Source organism: Pituophis catenifer, unplaced genomic scaffold (genome assembly GCF_029215685.1).
Source record: "Pituophis catenifer annectens isolate HBS135680 unplaced genomic scaffold, rPitCat1.0.hap2 SCAF_1, whole genome shotgun sequence".
NCBI classification, from domain to species: domain Eukaryota; kingdom Metazoa; phylum Chordata; class Lepidosauria; order Squamata; family Colubridae; genus Pituophis; species Pituophis catenifer.
Genome location: NW_027256881.1, coordinates 92,813,756 through 92,839,126, shown reverse-complemented (window position 1 = coordinate 92,839,126; position 25,371 = coordinate 92,813,756). Strand labels below are relative to the sequence as shown.

General features: G+C 39.6%; 1 protein-coding gene across 1 annotated transcript in view; it reads left to right on the top strand.

Annotated features, from left to right (window-relative positions):
• RSPO3 (R-spondin 3) overlaps nucleotides 1-25,371 on the top strand; it is a 66,884-nt gene that overhangs the window by 22,896 nt on the left and 18,617 nt on the right. The window contains exons 2-4 of the mRNA XM_070952741.1: nucleotides 11,103-11,294; nucleotides 13,501-13,647; nucleotides 14,645-14,842. Of these exons, the coding sequence (XP_070808842.1) occupies nucleotides 11,103-11,294; nucleotides 13,501-13,647; nucleotides 14,645-14,842 (537 nt within the window). The remainder of the gene's footprint in view (nucleotides 1-11,102; nucleotides 11,295-13,500; nucleotides 13,648-14,644; nucleotides 14,843-25,371) is intronic.

Sequence of the window (25,371 nt, the reverse complement as noted above, 5' to 3'; positions counted from 1 at the left end):
TTATTGAGCAAAAGTCAAGACAATTAGATATGTGTCTACTTGAACCCATCAAACTAAACAAAGCCATATATGGTGGATCCCATGGACATGCTAAAGGCCTTTGCTTAGGTTTTCTGTCTGGGCTTGAAAAATAAATGAGAGCATCAACATGTATCTAAAAGACCATAATACATAGTGGACTGTTTTCAGTTCAGTGGGTCAGACTGTTTGTTCAGTTTCTGTAATAAAGCTGAATGATTGCATTAAGTCTTATTTCTTTAACAATAAGCAACATAAAACATCCTAAAATGAAATTACAGGATTTTGTGGTATAGTATGTGCAGGAATAAGAAAAGAAGTTTTAAACTAAAAAAATGTTCCTGCTATTATTTCTGTGGCTTCTATAAAAAAAAACGCTGTATAACAAAAACTTAGAAGGCTGTAAGAGATCCTTGCTACTGGTGTTTCGTAATGCTAATAGTATGAATGATTCCCATATAGTTTGAGAGCTGATGAGGAAATATGTAACATTTAACAATGGAAGTTGTTAAATTTCTAGCCAAGTATTCCAGCTCAGCTTTTGGTTTCCTAATATTACATTTTAAAAAATGGTGCAAATAACGAATGACATCTGTAAAGTCAACTCAGACAACAGCTAATAACAATTGATATAGACCTTGATATATATTTTTAGAAATGATCAATGCAAGTAATACAGAAATGCATATTTAATTCAGATTGCATATATATAGATCCATATATATGGATCTATAACCTATGTCTTGTTTTAAACATGGTTTATGAACAATCATCTGTTCAGATTCAATATTTAAGATATAAAGCATGCTTTACAAGGCCATAGTAGCTCAATTCATATATAATGTAAAGCCAAAACTAGTCAATTCATACTATGGCTTGGCATAGACAGGGGGAAATGGTTTGTATCACCTGATCTTTTGATAGATAGATAGATAGATAGATAGATAGATAGATAGATAGATAGATAGATAGATAGAAGCTGCCATGCTGCAAAACAACTGTATTTACTTGCAGAAATACCTTTGGGCCCATGAAGGTCTGACTGGGAGTGTCTGAAGAAGCTAATTCATTTGGTAGTAGATGGGTGTTTGTAATTAACCATAACCACTAGGACAACACTTTTGCTAGTGTGCAGATCTGCCTCAAAATTATTGCACATACTTGGTGTAACATGAGGTATGGATGCAGTCATATGCTAACATCTGAGAGGCTTTAACATGTGACAGGAAATTGTGGTTTGCCACTATATAATTCTGCCTCTTGAAGACCAACATCCTTTTCCTTATTCCATTCTTTTTCCATGCCTTGGAAGATGACTGCATCTGCTTCTGGTTTGAAACCAGGAGTAAGCAAATTTTTCTGACAAGTGTGCACAGATTGCAGTGCTGGTGATGTGAGAGCACCAGAGTGAATGTTTTCTTCTTTGGGGCTTTCAGTTTTTGAGTTTTTTTTTCCAAAAATGCCTTTAAGGTCTCCAACGCTGAAGGAGAAAATTGGATTTATTTTGGATTTTCAAGGACTTAAATTCAAAATTCTAAATTGGGTTAGATAATCTGAGGGGTCATTGGAAGTATAGACTTCTGTTTCATGACAATCAATTTCTCTTTCCATCTATCAAACTGTTTGTTAAATTGGAATTTTCAAAAGTAATTCATAATATAATTGCTACAGAAAAAGAATGTTGTGAATTCCAGAATATTCAAGTATTTGGGAATATTCAACTGGTAGTATACACAGAATAGAAGTAATAGATTAACTAGGCATCTCATGTGGTAGCAGCATTATTATTTCTTGGAGAGAGCTGAAGGAGTTATAGAAAAGAAACAAAGAAACCAGGTGGATAAACTTTAGCAGTATCCTAAAATCAGACCCAAACTATTCTTTCTGCAGTGCCATAACTGGTGGATGTTTTTTCTCATTGGTTAATGTCATGCTGACAGGACAGTAGTACGGCCAGTAGTACAGCCTAGCATAAGTGGTATACTCATGAATCATGAGAATGCCATTCAGCATTGACCTGGGATGGATACAAATTAAGAATTAGCAAATAGGAAAAAGGTTTTTTTTTATGCCAGCATTGTTTGATGCTGCTCAAGAGTGGCTAGATAGCACCTTAACTCAATAGTCAATTTAAACAGTCTTCCCAGTAACATGAGGACAGAGAACAAAACCACTCATTAGGAACATTGGTTCTTAATTAACCAGGTATAGAGATACTGTATGTGTATCATGTCTGAATAGAAACTACCTATTAAAACAAAAGCAGGAGAGGTTGGTACAATCTAACCAATTTCACAATGTGCAGCTGCCAAACGTGACTGAATTAGGCCTTACTAATTAAAATCCCATTGTTGAGTTTATAATCCTTTCTGTTTCTGCATAGAAGATTGCAATCTCATTGAATTTAGGGGACAAATAGCTGTTAAAAGTATACCCAGGGGTACTATTTATTTATTTAAATTTATATAGCGGCCCCTCTTGCCAAAGTGAACACAGCTCTATTTTGTGAGTTTTTCATTCAAATAAGCCCCAAGATACGTTGATAAATAAAATACCTTTATCCTAGCCTTGTGCATATGTGTATGTGTGCATGCACATAACTTTGCCAAAATGAGTTCCTATAAATTTTAGAAGAACAAGGAGGAATGTATGGAGTGGGGAAAAAGAACTGTTCATTCATTCTTTAGACAGAAAATTCTTCTCAGTTTATTTATATGAAATATTCTTGGATGGAAAGCAAACCACTGGCGGCTCATGTGGCTGATCTGGAGGTTATTTCTGTTGTGCCAAAGAAATTAATAGACTGAATAAATTCTGCATCCTTCCATGGTGGGTTTCTCTTAATCTTGAAACAGTTTCTCAACAAATTCAGGGTGCATGGGGAGGGGGTATAATTTTCATACTCAATGAATCTACTATTTTCTATTTAATATTAAACGGCATGTGGAATATTCATGTATATTGAATATTATTCTCATAATATTGGATATTTTCAGTTAAGGGTCTAATTTTTATGGACCCATACAATACTAAATTCCTAGAACATAGAAACATAGGGGTGGAAGGGGCCTCAGAGGTCTTCTAGTCCAACCCTCTGCTCAAGGAGCCTTGGTAGTACAGTGGTCTAAGGCACCCTGTTATTAAGCTGGTTATTAAGACCAGCTGCCTGCAATTACTGCAGGTTCGAATCTCGCCAAGGCTCAAGGTTGACTCAGCCTTCCATCCTTTCTAAGGTAGGTAAATTGAGGACCCAGTTGTGGGGGCAATAAGCTGACTTTGTATAAATATACAAAACAATGAAGGCTATTGCTTAGCGCATTGTAAGCCACCCTGAGTCTCCGGAGAAGGGCGGCATATAAATCAAATTAAATAAAAAATAAATAAATAAAAAAAGGCAGGTGATCTTATATCACCCAGACAAATGGTTGTCCAATCTATTTTTGAAAACCTCCAGTGATGTAGCACCCACAACTCCAAGAGGCAAGCAATTTCATTGATTGATTATTCTCACTGTCAGAAAATTTATCCTTACTTCTAGATTGGATCTCTCTTTAACAAGCTTCCACCTGTTGCTTGTTGTCCTTCCCTCTGTTGTTTTGGAGAATAATCAAATCCCTCTTTTCTGTTTAGCCTCCAGACCTTTCATTATATTTGTTGCTCTTCTCTGCATACTTTCTATGGTCTCAGAATCTTTTTTGCATTGTGATATCCAGAACTGTATGCAGTATTCCAAATGTGGCCTCAATAGTGCAATGTAAAGTGGCATTATTACTTCTCATGATCTTGATGTTATTTCTCCGTTGATGCAGCCCTGGGCAACATTGGTTTTTCTGACAGCTGCGACACACTTCTGGCTCATACTTAAGTGGTGATCCATTAGGACACTTAGACCTCTCTATCACAGTTACTTAGACCTCTCTATCACAGGTACTTGAGTCAAGTACCACCTATTTTGTACCTATGCATTTGGCTTTTCATGTCTAAGTGCAGGACCTTACCTTACTCACCAGTGAACAGCATCTTGTTCGACAGGGCCCAATGCTCAGACCTGTCAAGAACTTTCTGAATCTTCAGTCTATGTTCCAAAATGTTAACAATCCCCCCCACACACACTCACACACTTGGTTTCATTTGCAAATTTGATGAGTTCCCCTTCTATCTCCTTATTTAGATCAAGGGTGTCAAACTCACATCATCATGGTGGCATCACATGACATATCGGGACTTTTTCCCCCTTCACTAAACTGGGTGTGGGGGTGGCCAGCATGTGACGCATCTGGCCCATGGGCCAGGAGTTTGATAGCCCTGATCTAGATCATTTATGAGGCTCTGTCTTTGACTACTGAGTTGGTTTACCCCACTGCATGCTTCCTTCCATGTAGATGTAGTTCCATTAAGGTCTACACACTGGGTGTGGTTGCTCAGCCAACTGTGGATCCATCTGGTAGTGGTTCTGTCTACTTCTCATTTTTCTACCTTATTAAGAAGTAGACTGTGGTCTACTTTGTCAAATGCCTTAATAAAGTTAAGTATACTATATCTGTAGCTTTTCGTTGATCCACTAATTTAATCACTTTATCAAAGAAGAATATAAGTTTTGCCTGGCATGATGTGTTTTTATCAATGCTGACCTCTAGTAAATCACCTTGTTTATTTCAAGATGTTCACAAATCCTCCCTTGATTTCCTTGTCCAGGATTTTTCCAGGTATTGATGTCAAGCTACTTGGCCTATAATTTTCTGAGTCCAGTTTTTCCTCTTTTTGTAGATTGGTATCACATCAGCTCTTTTCCTGGTAGTTCCCCTGTGCTACAGGAGCTTTGAAAAATTACATTCAGTGCCTCCAAGATTATGTCTGCCAGCTCTTTCAGTATTCTAGGATGCAAGTATCTGGCCCAGGTGATTTGTATTCATACAGGGTAGATAGGTATTCTCTTATTATTTCCTTATCTATTTTGGCGTGTACCTGTTCTTTCTCCCTCAGTGCTGCTTTTGATAGGTTAGGCTATATCTTTCTTTTTGTGTAAAAAGAGATACAAAGAAGGAATTAAGCAGTTCTGCTTTCTCTCTGCTGTCTATCACCTTCTTTTCACCTGTCCTCATTGGAGGATCTGTCAGTTCATTGACTTTCTTCTTGGAAAGAAGGATTTTCTTGGAATTTTCTTCTTCTTTCTTCTTGTTTGAGTACAAGATTGAAACTGTAGCAATATAATGGGATCCTTTAGATTGGTAGTATCTCACAATAGCTATAGAGTACCCTGTGTGATACTTATCTGATAAAAAAAAAATAGAGCATTCCTGGAGAGAGAAGTATGGACTTACAGTTTAAGATATTTACAAGTGCGCACCTACTCAACGTGCATTCCATTTGTGAATTTTATGATGGACTAAATTTTACATTTGATTAAAACTTTGGTTTTCTGATAGCTTGCTGATAGCTTTCGTTCTGTGCAGATTAAAGCTAGTGCCCTAAGTGCTTTTCTCAATCCCACCTGTGAAGTAGACATAATAACTACATCATTGGCATACTGTAATGCTGGAATTGCACAATCAGCTAGAATAGTTAGGTGATGATCTAAAACAGCAAGTGCTTGGTTTATTTAACTTAAATATAGATTTAAAAGTTATGAAGCTAATATGTAACCTTTTCTTACCCCTCTATAAATTGGAATGGCTTTGAATAAATATTCCCAAGAAGTACATCAGATTCTCAGGAAAGTAGTTGAGCAAAGTGTTTGAATATGTCGGAGCAGCCTTTTATCAATATTAGACTGTCTCCGCTTGCTCCACAGACTGTCCCTTGGTATTAGGTCAAAAGCAGACTTAAAATTAACAGAAGTTACAAAAAAGGAATCTCTCTCTATCATCTCTGCTAAATGATGGAGAACCACATATTGATCTAATGCTGATCATTCTTCCAGCCTGTTCTTCAATAATGATATTTTTATTTTGTACTCAGTCTACTAATTCTAGCTATAAAAATCTGGCATTAAGATTACTTACTGTGTTTAATTAACTAATACGCCTGCATTTGTAGAGTCATGCCTATTTGTTTTATTTTTGTGCAATGGTACAACAATAGTCTGATTCCAATCAGATGGAAATTGGATGTGTTGTTAATGTGTGTAAATATATTAACAACTCCGTAGACCAATTGTTAACTAGGCCCCACTAATCTTTGCTTTTCTTTATGAATCGAGGGAATGTAATCACCTCCAGATGATTTACCTGGTTTTAATTGGGCAATAAGATCTTTAACCTCAGCTATAGATACTGGTGACCAATCCAGGAGGTCACTACAAAAGGGAATCACATCTGAGATTATAGCAAATTCTTTTTTAAAGTGTAATTGAAGTGATCCTCTCATTTTTGTGAAAGGGCAAAAACCTTTATCTATAAGGGATTGATTAAGTGTCAAAACCAAATGGCATTAAGTTTTGCTGCTGAAATTAAATTCCTCCAATTCTTTCATATAATCTGCTTATAAAGTCCTAAATTGAAAATCAAACAATCAGAAAAGCTCTGATTTATATTCTTCCTCTCAGTCGATACTTTTAGAAATCATTTAATTTATCTTTGCATTCACACTACTAATGGAAAATAAAATATGAGGACAAACTAAGGAATGTGTAGCCTTCACCACTGGATATCTTGGCTGGTGCTAAATGAAAGTAGTTCAGCAACTTCTGGAACACTGCATGTTTCTGTCACATGTATTCAGCAAATTTAAGTTTCAAGGCATATGATGAGAAGACCAGTTTACCTTGGAATGTATATTTTACCTGATACTAAATTTCCTTGCAAATTTAACATTGTGCTTGTAATGTATAGTTGGTTACTAATTTAGATTGGAGGATAAAAAAATTATCTCTTGTTTACAAATTAATAACTACATAAAACAATTGTATATTATATATCATAAGAAAATATTTTTAAGTGGATACGTTCTTACTAAGGGTAGTTCATAAAAGATACACACATGTCCCATTAATGTTCTTGAGGGATATTTCTGCAAGAGGGCTTCCTGTCATCTCCTGCCCAGAGTTGGAGTCAATTATCTTCATACTTTTTGGAACAGAAGCTTAAGTGATTTTTTCATCTTATTTCCACCTATGTCTTGTCGTTTGCATGATGCTGTACTTTTGCAGCAGTAAAATAGATAATACAATGGTGGGTACTGCCCACCATTTATTGGCCACTTTTAGCTACTGCCTTCTCTCCAATTCATTTTGGTGGGCAAGTAGGGGTGTGACTCATTAAATAACCCATTCGGTTATTTAATAATAACTGTGCACTACTATCCCCAAACCATGAATGTTTAATTCATGATACTCAAGTTTAAATTAAAACCCTTTTGCTGCATGTAGCTGAAGGCATATAAACTAGAAAAGATTTTACATGGAGAATTCTTGTTGGCTTCTTGGGAAAAAAAGGCTGTTGTCCCTTAGTCTTCATTTTTCAGTTTTAACAGAAAATTCTGTGCTTATGCCCACATAAGCTTTTGGGCAATCTTGTGAAAAAGTAATATTATGGAATAATTTATCAGCTGAAGTTACCAGTAAATTAGCTACTATCTCAATACTATGATGTTAATTCATATTTGCAGGATTTAGAGAGCTCTACTAAAGTTTTGAAAAGACTATTCTACAGTGGACGGAACTGTATGACACCAAATTCCACATGGTAATTTATACAGGCGGAACCAGAGATAAATTTCAACTACAAAAAACAAATTTTATTCCATCTCCTAGAATGACATTAATACTTTGATTTCATTAGTTGTGAAGACCTTTTTTTAAAAAATAATTGTTTTATACTTGGTAGCCTGAATCATTTTTGAGTCCTTGCTAATGGCAATAAATAAGTCCATATATTCTAAAGCCAATGCTATAGTCCAGTGATGACAAATCTGTCATACAGAAATGTCACGTGCACACACTCTTGTCAGGGCTGCGCTTCTGAAAAGCCGAAATTCCGGGTTCTAGCGCGCATGCGTGCCTGACAATCAGCTGGCTGGTGTGCATCCGCTGGCCGGTTTTTGGCACTGCTGTGCACGCAAAGGGATCGCGCTCCGGAAAAGCCAAACTTTCGGGTTCTGGCGTGCATGCACACCCGACAATCAGGTGGCCGGCGTACATGCACACTGGTTTTCAGCACCAGTGCAGCTGATCATCATGCTTGCATGCGCGCCAGAAACCTGGAAGACAAACAGGTAAGGCCGCGCATGCCAGGTGACATGGCTTCATGTGCCTCTTTGGGCACATGTGCCATAGGTTCGCCATCATGGCTATAATCCAATGCTAAACTTACTGGACTGAAACCAAGATACAATTGTGGATCAGGTACCATGCGGTATAAGATCAGGATTGGGAAGCACCTGAAATCTGTGATATGTAGTAAGTCAGTGTCATCTTTAGGAAGTATGACTAAATTATCTCTGCATTGACATATTGACTCTTGCACTCTTCTTTAATACTGAAGTATTATTATTATTTTTGTTTCGTTCAATTACATCTAATTCTTGGCGACTGCCTGGACAAGTCCCTGCAGTTTTCTTGGCAAGGTTTTTCAGAGGTTTTGCCTCCTTCCCAGGGCTGAGAGAGAATAACTGGCCCAAGGTCACCCAGCTGGATTCATACTGAAGGTGGGACTAGAACTCACAATTTCCTTGATTCTAGCCTGATGCCTTCACCACTACACCAAACTGGCTGTCAAAGTATTCATGTCAAATCTCAAAAACATGCTCTTAAATGCATTCAGAAACCACTTCAAGTCTAAAGTCTAAGTAAAATTAAGTTAAACTTTTAAAAAACATTGTATATTTTCTTCTTCTTAAGTGCACTATATGTACGAAAAATGTTATGGAGGAATAAGCATATAATAGTTTCAGACAGATATAATTGTGCCCTTCATGAAACATACATTTCACTGATTACATTGAAATTGGAATAGACAACTCTTGGTGATTACCTTTAATGAGTATTATGGAACAAGGAAGATAATGGCTTCTTTGGTAGGACAATGATAAAAAGAGGATGTGGCTGCAGGGTGAATTTTTATTTTTTTAGGGTATTTTTTCCTAGTATGAGAGCGTGTGTGTAATGTCTGGCAGTTTTATTTGGTTTGTAAAAGTTGTGTCATCTCTATTTTATTCTAAAACAACATTTTCCAGGTATTTTCTATTTAGAAGCAGCAAAAAACTGAAAACTATCAATGTGTGTGGTTAAAAATGAAATTCATTCTATTTTATCTGCTATTAAGATCCTGAAGAAACATAAATCTAGGAAGTATAAATTCACAGTTACAATATTAGATATCAGAGTCCTTCCATATTTTTGCCCTGCTACTTCAACTAAAGATATTGTATTATTTATTTATTTATTTATTAGTCCAATTTATATTCCGCCCTTCTCTGTAGACTCAGGGCGGCTTACAATGCATTATAGCAATAGCCTGCATACTTTTATGTATATACCTGTTTATTAGGGCTTTCAGGCCCCCCTAAGTGGTGTTGTTCTATACAAAGTTGGCTTATTGCCCCCACAATCTGGGTCCTCAATTTACGTACCTCGAAAGGGTGGAAGGCTGAGTCAACCTTGAGCCTGGTGAGATTTGAACTTGCACTAATTGCAGGCAGCTGGCAGCTAAGTGCTAGCACATAACAGCACTTTAGTCTGCTGCACCACCAAGGCTCTGTATTAACTAAAGATAACAGAAAAATCTTATGAATATTTTTATTTTTAGATTTGATTGGTACTGATTGAGTGTTCATGAAGAATTCAGGAAGTCCTTCCTGATTTTTCTTCATTTTCTTCATTTCATTTTCTTCATTTACCTTCCATGACTTGTGATGATTTACCGAACAAGAATTGTTTTAAAGCAGAATGCATGATATGAAAATAGCAATCACAATCAAGTTTATATTAAAGCTGAACATGCTTTAGATTTTCAAGGATTTCATTCTATTGTAATAATCTGAATACAGAGGCAAAATGCAATAAATAAATACATAATAGATACATAAGACAATGAAATGGGAGCCAGTTTGTTGTAGTGATTAAAACATCAGGCTAGACAGTGAGAGAGTTTGCGAGTTCCAGTCCTACCTCAGGCACTGACCTTGAGTCAGCCACTTTCTCTCATCCCAAAAAAGAAAGAAAGGGCAAACCATTTTTGAAAATCTTTGCTGAGAAAACTGCAGGGACTAGTCTATTCTAGAATTAGTAGACATAAACATAAGCTATGATGACTATGATTTAGAAACAACTAAATATTAATATTTATATAATACAGATGAATTTCTATAACATGTTTTTCCCTCTTTCCATACAGTTATTGGACCTTGCTATTCATATAAATTACAGCTGCAATCTAAATCCTTCTTGTCTAGGTTATTTTGTATCATCTGATATCAGTCTGATAGCAAAGTTGAGCAAACTTGTCTTTCAGAGATATTAATTGCTGTTTAATATTTCAAACAGCTTAAGTACACTGCTCAAAAAAATAAAGGGAACACAAGCAGAAGACATCCGAGATCTGAATGAATGAAATAGCCTTATTAAATACTTTGTTCGTTACATACAATAGTTTTGTGTTCCCTTTAGTTGTTTGAGCAGCGTATAAACTACTGTATGTAAAGAACAAAGTATTTAATAAGGCTATTTCATTCATTCAGATCTCGGATGTCTTCTGCTTGTGTTCCCTTTATTTTTTTTGAGCAGTATATTTCCTGGAACCAAGTTAAACATAAAGAGAGGAAAATTAAGTCTATACTCTGACAATGCAATAGAAGTCATTTCTACTTATGAATAATATGCATATTTTCTGAATACCATTGGAGCTGCAATCTACATATTGTACACAAATTGAAACTAAAGTAAACCTCATTATACCTAATATACAATTTATTTTAAAAACACTGACTTAGGACCAAAATATCTGCATTTTTGCTGTTTTTCTTCTTTTTGTAAAGACATTAAAATTCATTGTATTAAACTTACTAATAACAGTAAACAAATTTTGAAATATGAGTAAAAAGCTATAATATTGATAACTAATGATAACACTTGTGATTTTTCTTCTTAGTGCATCGCAATATGAGCCAAGCTTGTCAAGGAGGATGTGCAACATGTTCTGAATACAATGGATGCATGTCATGTAAACCTAGACTCTTCTTTTTCCTGAAGAGGATTCGCATGAAACAGATTGGGGTGTGTCTTCCATCCTGTCCTCCTGGGTATTTTGGACAACGATCCCCAGAACGAAATGAGTGTATGAGTAAGTTGATAGAATGTTGCAACCATTGCTTTCTAAATTTTGTTTAATATTTGGAAAGTTTTGAACTTTGAAAGCACAAAAAAACCCATGAGTTGCTGGTAAATTGATCAGATAGGATATCAGATAGATAATAGCAGATATGACTGCTCATTTGAGCCCACTTCAATAAGCTTCGTGCTATATATTTGTTGTGATTTAAGTATCACCTGATTTATTCAGTATCCTCATATTAAATACCGTGTCTCTTCCAGGGTCAGCTTGATGACAACAATAAATCAAGGTTTATTTAGAATTTGAATCTAAAATACAATGTTTCAAAGATATTATTAGTGGAAACTTAATAATTCAAGTACTAATCAAGGACCTAAGCATTATTAAGTTACTATCTAAGATTTACTATTAAAGTATGTCTAAGTGTTAATATTAAATAATATTATTGTTATTTACATTATGGATCCCATCTCTAGTAGAGTCTAATGTGTATTCAGGGGCTCATCTTCAGTCATCCCTGAAGTTGATACTGTTGCTAGCTCAGGGCTTTTTTCTTTTCTGGTAGCCAGCAAGTTCTTCCTGGCTCCCTAGGTGGGAGACTTATATAGATCTATTTCTAGCTCGTTTGCTTTCATCAGTAAGCCACACCCACATCTTATGTATCCTCCCTGTAAAGGTATAGTATCTATTTTCTTACTTCTTCTACTGAGCTAGGGCTGCAGAAAAACCTTGGTTACGTAGGGAAAACCTGGCTAGAGGAAAAACACACATAAACCCTACGAAGAAGTAAGAATATATATATATATATATATATTGTATATATTGTACATATATTGAAATGGGATAAAATATTAAAATATTTAACCATAAAGCCTATGGTGGTTTATAAATATGTACAATTTATAAAATATTACCTTTACAAAACAACACAAATGTGGAAACCCTTCTTAAATTTGTCATTCATGCATAGGATTTTCTTTCCAAAGAATGAAATTCACCCATTTTATCTTCCCTGTATTTATTCACATCAGTTTTCTTTTCTTTTCTTTTTCTTTTTCTTTTTCTTTTTCTTTTTCTTTTTCTTTTTCTTTTTCTTTTTCTTTTTCTTTTTCTTTTTCTTTTTCCTTTTCTTTTCTTTTTCTTTTTCTCTTTCTCTTTCTCTTTCTCTTTCTCTTTCTTTCTTTCTTTCTTTCTTTCTTTCTTTCATTCATTCATCACATTTCTATGCCACTCATCTCCCCTAAGTGCCTCTGGGAGGTTTACAGTAAGAACATGTCTGTTCTTCCTCAAATTAAAATAATGCATGGAACATCATCACTATAATTTTATAGGAAAGTTCATTTTAAAAATATCAAAAATTAATATACATAATCTAACACAAAATGCAAACCCTGATTTTCTCAGATATATTAGGATAATGTAAACTTCCAGAGATGTTTGATCACTCAATTAGGTCTTCATGCACCCAGTTTTAGAAAAAAGCCAGTTGATAAGGTTTCATAAAATTTTATTAAAAGGCATAATTTGATGTTTCTTAGGATTTATTATAAGTAACAGTATCAACTGCAGGGGTGACTGAAGATGAGCCCCTGAATACACATTAGACTCTACTAGAGATCCATAATGTAAATAATAATAGCATTATTTAATATTAACTCTTAGACATACTTTAATACAGTGGTGAAATGTAAAATTTGTTACTACTGGTTCTGTGGGCATGGCTTGGTGGTGGTGGGGTTAATATGACTGAGTGGGTATCGGCCGAAGAGGTTGTAGAAAAAATGCTTTTAAAAGCCTCTGATGATCCCAGCTGAACCGCACGATCATCAGAGGCTTTTTTTTTTTTTTTTACTTTTAAAAGCATTTTTTCGGCCAAAGAGGTTGTAGAAAAAATACTTTTAAAAATAAAAAAAAGCCTCTGATGATTGTGCGGCTCAGCTGGGCAATTGGGGGGGGGGCGGCAGTGATTTTTGCTACTGGTTCTCCGAACCACCTGCCTCCCTTGCTACTGGATCGGTCGATCCAATCCGAACCGGGAGCATTTCACCCCTGCTTTAATAGTAATATATCTTAATAATAGACTATCACCATTTTCCTCCTATAATGATCCATGTAGCAGAAACCATGTCTCATAGTCATTTTCTATGTAAATCAGATGTATTATGTAAGGAATGGAATATGACCCGGAAGTGATTGATTATTTCTTGTACTTCAGAATGTAAAGCTGATTGTGAAGCCTGCTTTAATCAAAATTTCTGTACGAAATGTAAAAATGGATTTTACTTACACCTTGGAAAGTGCCTTGAAAACTGCCCTGACTGGCTGGAACCGAACAATCACACTATGGAGTGCAATGATATTGGTAAATAAATTGTTTATGCTAATAATTTTATCCAGTAAACAATTCTAGGCGAATACTGTTTTGCTACTGTTGGCTCTCTGTAAAGGCATGCAGCTTAAAGTTAGCAGAAAAGAGCCTCAGTATAAAACACAGTATGTTTTATAAAATAAAAGATGTTCCTCTTTATATTTTATAATTTTGAACTTTAGAGGGATTAAACTAGAGGGACTAAAGTGAAAGAACCACTGAAAACCACAGGAAGTATTATTTGCCCAAAATATTCTGCTCCTTACCCATGCTAGGAGTGGTTTTGAATATAATATTTTATTATTATTTTCAGCCCAGAATTTCATGGTACATTTTTAGCTGAATTAAGAGGCCTCTTTGCTGGTGCAATGCAATGATATAGTCATCATCACATTATTTTGCTTTTCATCCTACTTATTGTACTGCTTTTTCACTGCCCAGTATATACAAAAGTTCCGAAAATCACAATGCAATTTCTTACAAGACAATGAAATTGTCTTTAGATCATTTCCCCACTAGTAACTCATAGTCAGCAGAGTTCAAACTTCTTCAGGCCACATATTAGTTAAAAAGAAGTCCTGAAATTCCTGATTAAGAGACAAAGCTCTATTGATAGAACACTGGTTGTGTTCAAGATTTTTGTTTGTTTCAAAATCTCTGACTTATAGCCTCTTCTATGGTCCATAAAATCCTTTACTGTGATAAGGACAGACTTTATATTACTTCAGTGATTGCTGGGTGATGCTATAAAAAGGTTACATGTCACCAGTGGTAAAATGAGCTTTGAACAAATAAGAACTGCAGCCATATTTGAGCAAATGAAAAATGCTCTTGGCTCTTGAGAAGGAGTAATTTAAGATGATACAAATTTATATAGAGAGATTTTTCCTGTCTATATTTAATTTACAGATTAAATATCTGATGTACATTGAGAGGGGGGTATCTCATTGGTTATTCACCAATATTTATTGATATCATGTTTTTGTTACAGTGCATTGTAAAATTAATGAATGGAGCCAGTGGAGTCCTTGCACAAAGAATGGAAAAGCATGTGGTTTCAAAAGGGGAAATGAAACAAGGGTCAGAGAAATCCTACAACTTCCTTCAACAAAGGGCAAATTATGCCCACATACAAGCGAAACAAGAACATGTGTTGTACAAAAAAAGAATTGCCAGAAAGGAGAAAAAGGTACTTAAGATTATTATTGCCAAATAGTTTTAGCTAATAAAAATCAATTCCATATAAAGTTTATTTCACCAACACTTTTGTTGGGCTTTGATAAAGATAGCTAGCTAGCTAGCTAGATGATAGATAGATAGATATAGATATAGATATAGATATAGATATAGATATAGATATAGATATAGATATAGATATAGATGATATAGATATAGATATAGATATAGATATAGATGATATAGATATAGATATAGATATAGATATAGATATAGATATAGATATAGATATAGATAGATATAGATATTGACATGATGTGTTGGTATTGTTGATTTATACAATTGCCTCTTCTAGCAAGCAAAAATAGTTTCTGTGTTTGCCAAAATATCTTAGAATTGTATTTTCTCTTTATACGACTATACAAACATGGTGCCACTAATTTAAATAAATAGCTTAGCATGCAGACTGTAAAAGAGTTTCCAACAGCTAATTGATGTGCCTTTCAGATATCTGTTGGCTACACTGGGAAGCAGCAGCATTTGCTATTGAAAAGTGTATGCTTTAATTTTTTTTCAACCTTTTAAAATATGTGCATTTTAGCAATGTTCATGTTTCTTTAATAAAATAAATAATTTTTCAGATTATAAGAAACACTGGACCATAAGACGCACCTAGGTTTAGAGGAGGAAAACAAGAAAAAAATAGTTTTTTTCCTCTGCGCGTCCCGTTTTTGCTCTCCCCGGCATCCAAAAGCACTCTGCAGGCTAAAAATGGGACTGTTTTTGGCCTCCCGAGCTCTTCACGCTTCCCGTTTTCGGTCTCCCCGATGCCTGCAGAGTGCTTCTGGATGCTGGGGAAAGCAAAAACAGGACACGCGGAGGGTTCAGGAAGCCAAAAACAGGCCCATAGACACAGACATTTCCACCCACTTTTTTTTTGGGTGGGGGAATGCATCTTATAGTCTGAAAAATATGGTACATACTGCAAAGTGCCTTACATTTACTGGCTAAAATTCAAATTTCAAAGTAGGTTGCACTGAATGATTGCAGTAAATTAATATTGACTGTTTTATGATGTATTTCAATTTTATTTCATTACTTACAGTAATTCAGCTATATGAAGTTATCTTATTTGATATGCCTATGTATCTGCTTACAATTAATACATTTTTGTTAAATACTATTGGAAAACATGATGCGATCAAGTTATAAAATACCATTTCTCACTTGACAATTGGTATAAGAGGAAGCAGATGTTCAGGATAAATCCAGGTTTAATCTTAAAGCATTCAGTGCCTTCCAGGAGACAGACTTTACGCATGGAAGGGCCTTTGTATACATGTAGCAACTCCTTCTGATGTACAATGCCACATTGGATTTCACTGTGTATAGAAGGTCTGTCAAACTGCTGGCTGCACAGGCCATGCCCACAAAGGCAAAAAACATTGCAATATGTCATGATATGGCCTGCGATGCGAGCAGGTTTGATACCCTGGTGTATAGCATAGGACAAAGAATTTTTTACTATTGACTAGTATTGACAATTACAGGTAGTCCTCGACTTATGATCACAATTGAGAAGAGAATTTCCGTTGCTAATGAAGGTAGTTAAGTGAGTCACACCAAATTTTTTTATTATTATTTTTTGCTGTTAAGCAAATTTCTGCAGTTGTTAAGTAAATCTAGCTTCCCCCATTGACTTTACTTGTCATAAATTGGCTGGGAAGGTCACAAATGATTATCATGTATCCCTGTTGTAAACAGATGCAGGATGCCATTTACATAAATTTTGACAACATGAATGTAGAGATGCTGTTATTAATGTGAGGATGAGTTGTAAGTCAACTTTTCAATGTCATTATAACTTCAAACAGTCACTAAATGAATGTTTATAAGTCGAGGATTACCTGTATACCTGTTAGGTCATCATCTCTGAGAAATAGATGTTAATAGGTAGTCATATCCTCAAAAGTTGTATTTGGAATGTTGGGATCTTGTGGGTTGTAATTTGAATCCAAATACTTTTCCCTGAAAGAATATAATTGCTTGCTGAATACTTTTGCAGTCAACCAAAAAATAAACAAGTGCATATCAGAAAGTGGATCACTACTGTCTTCTGCCATTCACCACAAATTCTTATGCATAGCAGAAAGTTTGAGTGCGCCTATCATAAATTAAATATACTTCTCAATTTGAATAATCTCTGAACTAAGGCCCTAGGTTGAAGAAGATACTTCTTTGCTAAAGGTTGAAAAGGGAGAAAATTTTAATCTTAGACTCACTCTGCCATTTCAGCGAATCTAACAAGATTTCTTTAAACACAATATTTAATATTTAATATTCACCGCATGAGGCTTCACCATAATGCTCAAAAACCCAGTGTGAAATGGCACTGTAGAATGTACCAAGTGCTATCTTAAAGGTGTAATAGAAGGATAGTAATAAAGAAAAAGCTATCTTTCAAAAAGCTATTCTTTTTGATTTTATTGCTCAGAAACTATAATACTCCGGGAACATATGAAAACCATTAATTCATTTATTATGGTACAGCAAAATGATATTCTTAAATGACAGTGCAAACATAAATAGAATAGAAAATGTCCAATTAACCTTCTGCCATTTGTAAAGCCAGGACAGAGAGTGGAAAGATAAGTACAGTATTCTTCTGAAATTCTGTCTGCATTTTTCCATTTCTATGGGTATTTCTCAGACTATGATGGGCAAGTATTTTAGTTTGGAAGGGCACTGAAGCAGCTTTTAATTCTGCAGACCCAAATCCAGCAGGTTCTGACAGGTTCCGGAGAACCGGTAGCGAAAATTTTGAGTAGTTTGGAGAACCGGCAAATACCATCTCTGGCTGACTCCAGAGTGGGGAGGGAATGGGGATTTTGCAATATCCTTCCCCTGGAGTAGGGTGGGAATGGAGATTTTGCAGTATCATTCCCCTACCACGCCCACCAAGCCACGCCCACCAACCCATGCCCACAGAACCAGTAGTAAAAAAAATGGATTTCACCACTGCCTTAGTGGTATTACTGTGTCTACAGAATTTTCTACTTCATTGGAGGAGGACATCTTCATCAAGACAGAGAGACACTTCCACCCTTCCACCCCTAACAGAAGGAAATTAGGATAACTTCCTGTAATGTTTAAACCATGTCTTTGAAATCATAGGAACATTTATATAATTAATATACGGCAAAATACAGTAATACAATAAAGACACTTTATTTTGTATATAGAATCCAGTAAAAGGGGCATTGGTCCTACCTGATACGCCCCTTCTCGTTGAGTGGAGACAGCAGCCAGACGTGGGTTGTGCTCATTGGTCAGAGGATGGACTGAGCCTGGAATTCTTTTAAAATCCGCCCCCTGTTGCCAGGGCTCCCAGCTTTTGTCGAAGGAAATCCAGACTCGGTGTGTGGAAAGAAAAAACAGTATCAACAAATCAATAATACAAAAAAAGGCATGGATGTCCAGACTGAATTCAGGGTGGGCTGGCTGCTGTCTCCACTCAACGAGAAGGGGCGTATCAGGTAGGACCAACGCCCCCTCTCCCTTGAGGGTGGAGACAGCAGCCAGACGTGGGACATACCAAAGATCACTGTCCCATATCACGGGCGGGAACAGTCTGGACAGAACACCCCTCCCAGGCCTCAACACGGTGTAACACCCTTCTCCCAAAATCAGCCTCCGCAGAGGCGAACTTATCTAGTTTATAGTGTCTGATAAACGGGGAAGGAGATGTCCAAGTCGCCACCCTGCAGATCTCGTCCAAAGAGGCGTTCGAAGACCAAGCCGCTGTGGTCGTCGCACTCCTGGTAGAATGGGCTGTGACCTTGGAAGGAAGAGGCAAGGACTGAAGTTCGTATGCAGTTGCAATCGTTGTTCTGATCCAACGCCCCACCGTGGAAGAAGTAACCCGTTGACCTAAGGAAGACGGTAGAAATGAAACAAACAGTGATTCTGTTCGTCGAATAGCCGCAGTCCTCTGGATGTAGAGTTCGAGTGCCCGGCGGACATCCAGGGTGTGTAACCGGCTCTCCAGTGGGTTGGAAGGGCATGGATAGAAATCTGGAAGAACCAGTTCCTGCAAACGATGAAAGGGAGAGTTAATCTTAGTCACAAATGTAGGATCTAACCTGAGGACCACGCGATCCCCATGGAAAACACATAAATCCTCCCTAGTGGAGAGCGCTGCTAGTTCGGAAATCCTGCGCGCTGAAGTGACAGCCACTAAAAAGGCTACTTTGCCGGATAACAGACGTAAGCTGACAGAAGCAAGAGGTTCGTATGGAGATTCCATAAGGGAATCCAGCACCAGGACGAGATCCCAGGAAGGATATCGATGTAGTATGGGAGGACAGAGGTTGGTTGCCCCACGGAGAAATCGTCGGATCAGAGGCTGCTGGGACAACGAATGAACCGAATTATATGTCAAAATAGAAGAAATAGCAGCCACATGTCTCCGGAGAGTGTTTGGAGACAGCCCTTTGTCCAAACCCGACTGTAGAAAACGAAGGACCTGTAAGATGGAAGCCTGGATAGGGGAAAACCCCTGAGTCTTACACCAAGAAGCAAAGGCACGCCAAGTAGCGGAATAAATCCGTTGGGTAGATGACCTCCGAGATGCCTGGATGGTATGAATTATGTCAGAGGGGATGAGGTCCTGCTGTAGAGTTTCCCACTCAACCGCCAGACGGTCATCTGAAGCCACTGAGGGTCCGGATGTAGAATCGCCCCTTGGCTGAGGCAATCTGGAGTACAAGGAATCCTCCAAGGAGGGGACACAGAGAGATGCATGAGGTCTGCAAACCACGACCTCCTTGGCCAGTGTGGAGCCACCAGGATGATCTCTGCCTGTTCCAGCAGTAGTTTCCGAATTACCCTCGGGATGAGGGGAAAAGGCGGAAAGGCGTAAAGTAGGTCCTGTGGGCAAGGATAGCGCAGGGCATCCACCACTTCCGCTTGATTGGAGGGAAAATGGGAAAAGAAGCGAGGTAACTTGTTGTTCTGGTGGGATGCAAACAGATCTATCTGTGGACTCCCGAAGCGAGCAGTTATTCCCTGGAAAAGGAGAGGATGCAGGCTCCATTCTCCATGATCTATCTGTTGGCGGCTCAACCAGTCTGCTGTCACGTTCGAGACCCCCGAGATATGGTCTGCCTTCAAGGAGGCCAGATGCTTCTCCGCCCAAAGGCCTAGTCTTTTTGCTTCCCGCATCAGTGTAGGGGACCTGGTGCCCCCTTGGCGATTGACGTGCGCCTTGGCAGAGGTGTTGTCGGTGAGGATCAACACGTGCTCGCCGGAAACCAGAAGATGGAATGCTCGAAGCGCCAGGTAAATTGCTCGCAGCTCCAGCCAATTGATGCTGCGGGTAGTTTCCACGTTGGACCACGTACCTTGCGCAATCTGACTTCCACAGTGGGCTCCCCATCCGAATGTGCTGGCATCGGTGGTCACTGTTACCCACTGAGGGTCCAGGAACAGACAGCCCTTGGAGAGCGTTGGAGAGAGCCACCAGCGAAGGGAGGAGAGCACCTCCCTTGGAACTGCCACCTTGGTGAGAGAGGATCCCCTGCCCGTTCTCTGAAAAGGCAAGAGAAACCATTGGAGGTCTCTAAGGTGTAACCTGGCCCAGGGAACAATCGAGATGGCCGAGACCATCTTGCCTAGGAGTTTGGAAAGAAATAAAGGGGAAGCCCTCTTATCCTTCAGGACCTTAGCTACCATGGATCTCAACGCGGCCTGCCGATCCGGGGAGAGAAAAACTCTCCCTTGCTCCGAATCAATAATAGCCCCCAAATGAAGGATTCTGGTCGAGGGATTTAGGTGGCTTTTCTCCACGTTAACAGAGAAGCCGTGCGACGCTAGTGTCTGAATTGTAAGGTGGAGATCAGACATGGCCTGCTGATAGGAAGATGACATAAGGAGGATGTCATCCAGGTAACACTGGAGACGAACGGCTTGAAGCCTGAGGTGAGCCGCCAAGGCCGCCAAAATTTTAGTGAAGCTACGGGGAGCAGAGGAAAAGCCAAAGGGTAAGGCCGTGTATTGGTAGTGAACCCCAGCATAACAAAAACGGAGGAACTTCCTGTGGGAAGGGCGAATAGGGATATGGAGGTAAGCCTCCGTGAGATCAATTGAGCAGAGGAGATCGCCCCTCCGAACACCGTCTAGGATTGAACGTAAGGATTGCATTTTGAACCTTCTATAGATTACGAACCGGTTCAAACGTTTAAGGTCCAGAATGGGTCTCCACCCACCCGATGACTTAGGCACTAAGAAGACCCGGGAATAAAACCCCTGTCCCGCCTGATCACAAGGCACACGTTGGATGGCATTGATGGCCAGCAGATGGCTGATAGCCGCCTCCATGAGGGATCTACGCTCGGCTATCTGGGACAGAGGACAGTGAATAAAGGACAAAGGGGGGGTGGAAACAAATTTGATGGCCAATCCCGATGAAATTGAGGCCAGGACCCAGCAATCCGAAGTAGTACTCTCCCAAGCTTTGGCGAAGAGGCCCAATCTTCCACCAATGGGAGGACCGCAGGTACTACTAATGACGGCAACGGATGGAGCGACCCCCTCCCCCTCGAAAGGGCTGCCAGGAACCGAAACCCCTCCCCCTGGGAGGTCTGTCTTGGAAATTCCTCTGTCTAGGGCCCAAATACCCCGTATGGAAGTTACCCATGGAACGGGAGGAGCCCAAACCGCCCTCCGAAGACCTCATCGGGGGGCGAGGACCATAAGGAGAGAAACGGGGTTCCCCTCTTCAAAAAACAGCAGGTAAGATCTTTCGTTTGTCCTTGGTTTCGATAAGAAACTTGTCCAAGGCATCACCGAACAACTTCGTGCCCGAAAAGGGGACAGAGGCTAGTCGCCACTTGTGTCTGGCATCCGCCTGCCAGTGACGAAGCCAGACCAAGCGACGAGCCACAACAGCGGAGGCCATGGATTTTGCCGCAAACCGCGTAGCGTTTAAGGTGGCATCCGCAGAAAATTGCACCGCAGCAACAATCTTGTTGAGGTCTTGTTTCCACCTTGAGTCCTCTGAGGCCATCTTGTCTTGCAGCTGGCGAAGCCAGAGAAGCGTGGTTCGATTGAAGAAAGAGGCCGTGGCCACCAATTTAATGGCCCATGCTGCCCCTAGATGGGCCCTCTGCAGGACCTGTTCAGCCCTGTGTTCTTCTGGCCTTAGACCTTCCTCCGGATCCCCTGGCAGAGATGATGCTGAAAGTAAAGCTGCCACAGGGGCGTCAACAGTAGGTATCTGCAGCAGGGAATCAAGGTCTGGGGACACAACGAAATTCTTTTTGTCCGTAGAGGACGGTACCGGTACCGAAGATGGTGCAGACCATTGCTTGTGTATGACCTCTAAAAAGAGAGGGGGCGTTGGGATTGCTGTTATCGATTTAGGTTGTTCCGCAAACAACGGGTTTAAGGAGCCTGCTGTAGTTGCAGGTTCTGGAGTGGGAGATGGACCCAGCTGGGCTGCATTTACCGCCTTAAATAATAGCGACTTAAAAAGGGCCTGGGGAAACAGGCCAGTAAAGGCGGGTTGCTCAGCGGGCAACCCCTCATCCTCAGATAACTCCGGTTCCGGAGCTTCAGCGTCAGTCTGGATGAAATGATCGCTGACACAGGAAATTGCTGGGGAATCTGAACCCACCAGAGAAATTGCATCTTCCATATTAAAATCTTCCATAGGCTCCTCAGATACAGAAGGAGCAGGCTGGAGGGGAGTTGGTGTCTTGGCAGGAAAACCACGCTCTGCCAAGGATTGCTGCACCGCCACAGCGATCATGCACTGAATATCGTCAGGTCGCCAACTAACCTGAGTTTGGTCAGGAGCCGGACCGACCTCAGTAGAGGTTCGGGCCGGAACAGAAAGGGGGGAAGGTTGGAGTCCCGAAGGGACGGGAGCGTTAGACTCCACAGTAGAAACCTTACCCATGGCAGAAGAGGAACCCCATACATCAGCTGATTCAGCTGACAACTGATAATCATGAAGAGACACCTGATCAGAAGACACAGAAGCTGCGTGTCTAGGGACATTAGAGTTAGCCCTGAGTCTCTTGGGATGAGCCAGGTCAAGGTTAGGAGCTGCCCTACCTTGGTTCCTGCCAGACTTATCGTGACCTATCTCTGAGGTGGGGGTCTTGGCAGAACGCTTTGCGCCTGCGCGTGAAGAGCTCAGTAGAGGGTCCTCATTATGCTCCTGGGCCTGCTCCTCCCTGCTTGAGGCCACTGACTGTGCTTGAACTGTGGCCTTTCGGCCATGTTTTGATTTAGTTATTGATTTAGGCATGATAAGCCTTGATGACCAGTATAATATGGTGACAGGGAGGAAATCTGAATAGCCACAAATTTCGTACAATTAATGAAATTAAGAAGGACCCAGCAGCCTAAGAACCCCCAATTAGCCTCAGATTAGTACTGCTGTTAGAAAGAGTGAGGCACAGTCAGAAGGACCGGAGATTCACAGCAGAGAGGCTAGGGCTTTTAGGGCGCCACAAAATGGCGCGGGCGTGAAGTCAGGCAGAAGCGCCAAGAGCTGTCTTATGTTGGGGGCTGCAGCGCTGCATAGCTGAGCCTAATTAGCCCGAAACCTCAGATATCTGCCTAGAAAGGCGAGCGCTCACAGGCAGCACGCTCCTCCGAAGCGCCGGCGAAAGCGCTAGTCAGCTGAAAGCAATTAACGCCGGGCGCTGAATAAAGGGGTAGGCAAAGCAGGCAGAAGGTGGGGAGCACGATGCTCCACTTGCTCAAGGCAATCACGCCTCTCTGGATGGCTTACTAAGAAGCGAGGAGCCTGATTAGAGGCAGAGGCTATCAAAGCCGTTAACAAGGCCTCCGGCACTATCGAGGTGAGTGAGAGCCGGGGAGAATTATGCAGCCGACAAGCGGCTAAGCTCAGAGAGCGCAAGGCCCAAATTAAAGGCAGCAAACAACAGCTAAGCAAACGAGGGACAAAATGGCTGCCAGCCCGCCGAAAAAGGGAGTGTAGACTCCACTGAACGGCCTGAGGCGAATGGCTACACCAGAAGGTGATAGCCTGTCGGACCACCCTCCCCACGGAAGCGCTAAACTCCACCGACCAGGTTAAACCACTGACCTTCTAATAATGATGACAAAGAGGAGGAATGGAGGTAAGAAGAATAAACTACAGGGATTCAAAGAATCCCCTGCTAGGTAAGGTTCCAAATCAGATTAGAATAGAATTGTCAAACAGTCCAATGTCAACCAAATAATCCAGCAGAAAGAAATTAGCTCTAATACACAAAACTACTAGAGCTCCAATCCACACAACTGTCCAGTCTGATGACTGAGCAAAAAGCTGTGAGCCCTAGCAACAGGGGGCAGATTTTAAAAGAATTCCAGGCTCAGTCCATCCTCTGACCAATGAGCACAACCCACGTCTGGCTGCTGTCTCCACCCTCAAGGGAGAATGTCCTTTGAGGCCTTTCTAGCAGGGGTGAAATGCTCCCGGTTCAGACCAGATTGCCCAATCCGGTAGCAATGGAGGCAGGTGGTTCGGAGAACCGGTAGCAAAAATCCTTCCCCCCCCCATGCCCAGCTGAGCTGCCCAATCATCAGAAGCTTTTTTTTACATTTAAAAGCATTTTTTCTACAATCTCTTTGGCCGAAGAGGTTGTAGAAAAAATGCTTCTAAACGTAAAAAAAAAAAAGCCTCTGATGATCAGGCAACTCAGCTGGGATCATCAGAGCCTTTTAAAAGCATTTTAACAACCTTTTTACAACCTTTTAAAATGCTTTTAAAAGGCACTGATGATCCCAGCTGAGTTGCCTGATCATCAGAGGCTTTTTTTTTTTTTTTACTTTTAAAAGCCTTTTTTCTACAACCTCTTTGGCCGAAAAAAGGCTTTTAAAAGTAAAAAAAAAAAAAAAGTTGGCCACGCCCACCCAGTCACATTACCCACACCACCACCAAGCCACACCCACAGAACTGGTAGTAACAAATTTTACATTTCACCACTGCTTTCTAAAACACTCTTGAATTAAATTCCAATAGCCCAACCATTCATTAATGATACTATAACTGTGTTTCTACATAATGACAATGTGATATAATATAAACAGACTTAAATTATTAATATATGAGATGATTTTATTTACATCTACTCAAGACACCACCCAGATGTAGACATCATTAAAATGTAACACGAAGAAAAATAAGCTACTCATTTAGCGTTTCTTCAGAAACAACAAATGGGTAAATCTGTTCATTTTCCTCTATTTATAATCATAAAGTTTTCTAGTAGTAATTAAGATCTGAAGATACATTGTGAGGTCCATTAAAAGAAGAAAAAGCTGGAAGTCTTAAAAAGTAGTTTGCTCACTGTACTTAACTTTTATTGTTTCACGCTTATTTGTTAATAAGCTATTAGTTGCATTGTCACCTTTGTGTTAAATCATGATCATAGTACCGGATTTTGGCTTGAAATAATCTGCTGCGGTTAGCCAGTTCTTGTTGTATTATAGTGATTGCAGCAGCAAGTTAGTGTGATGTACAAA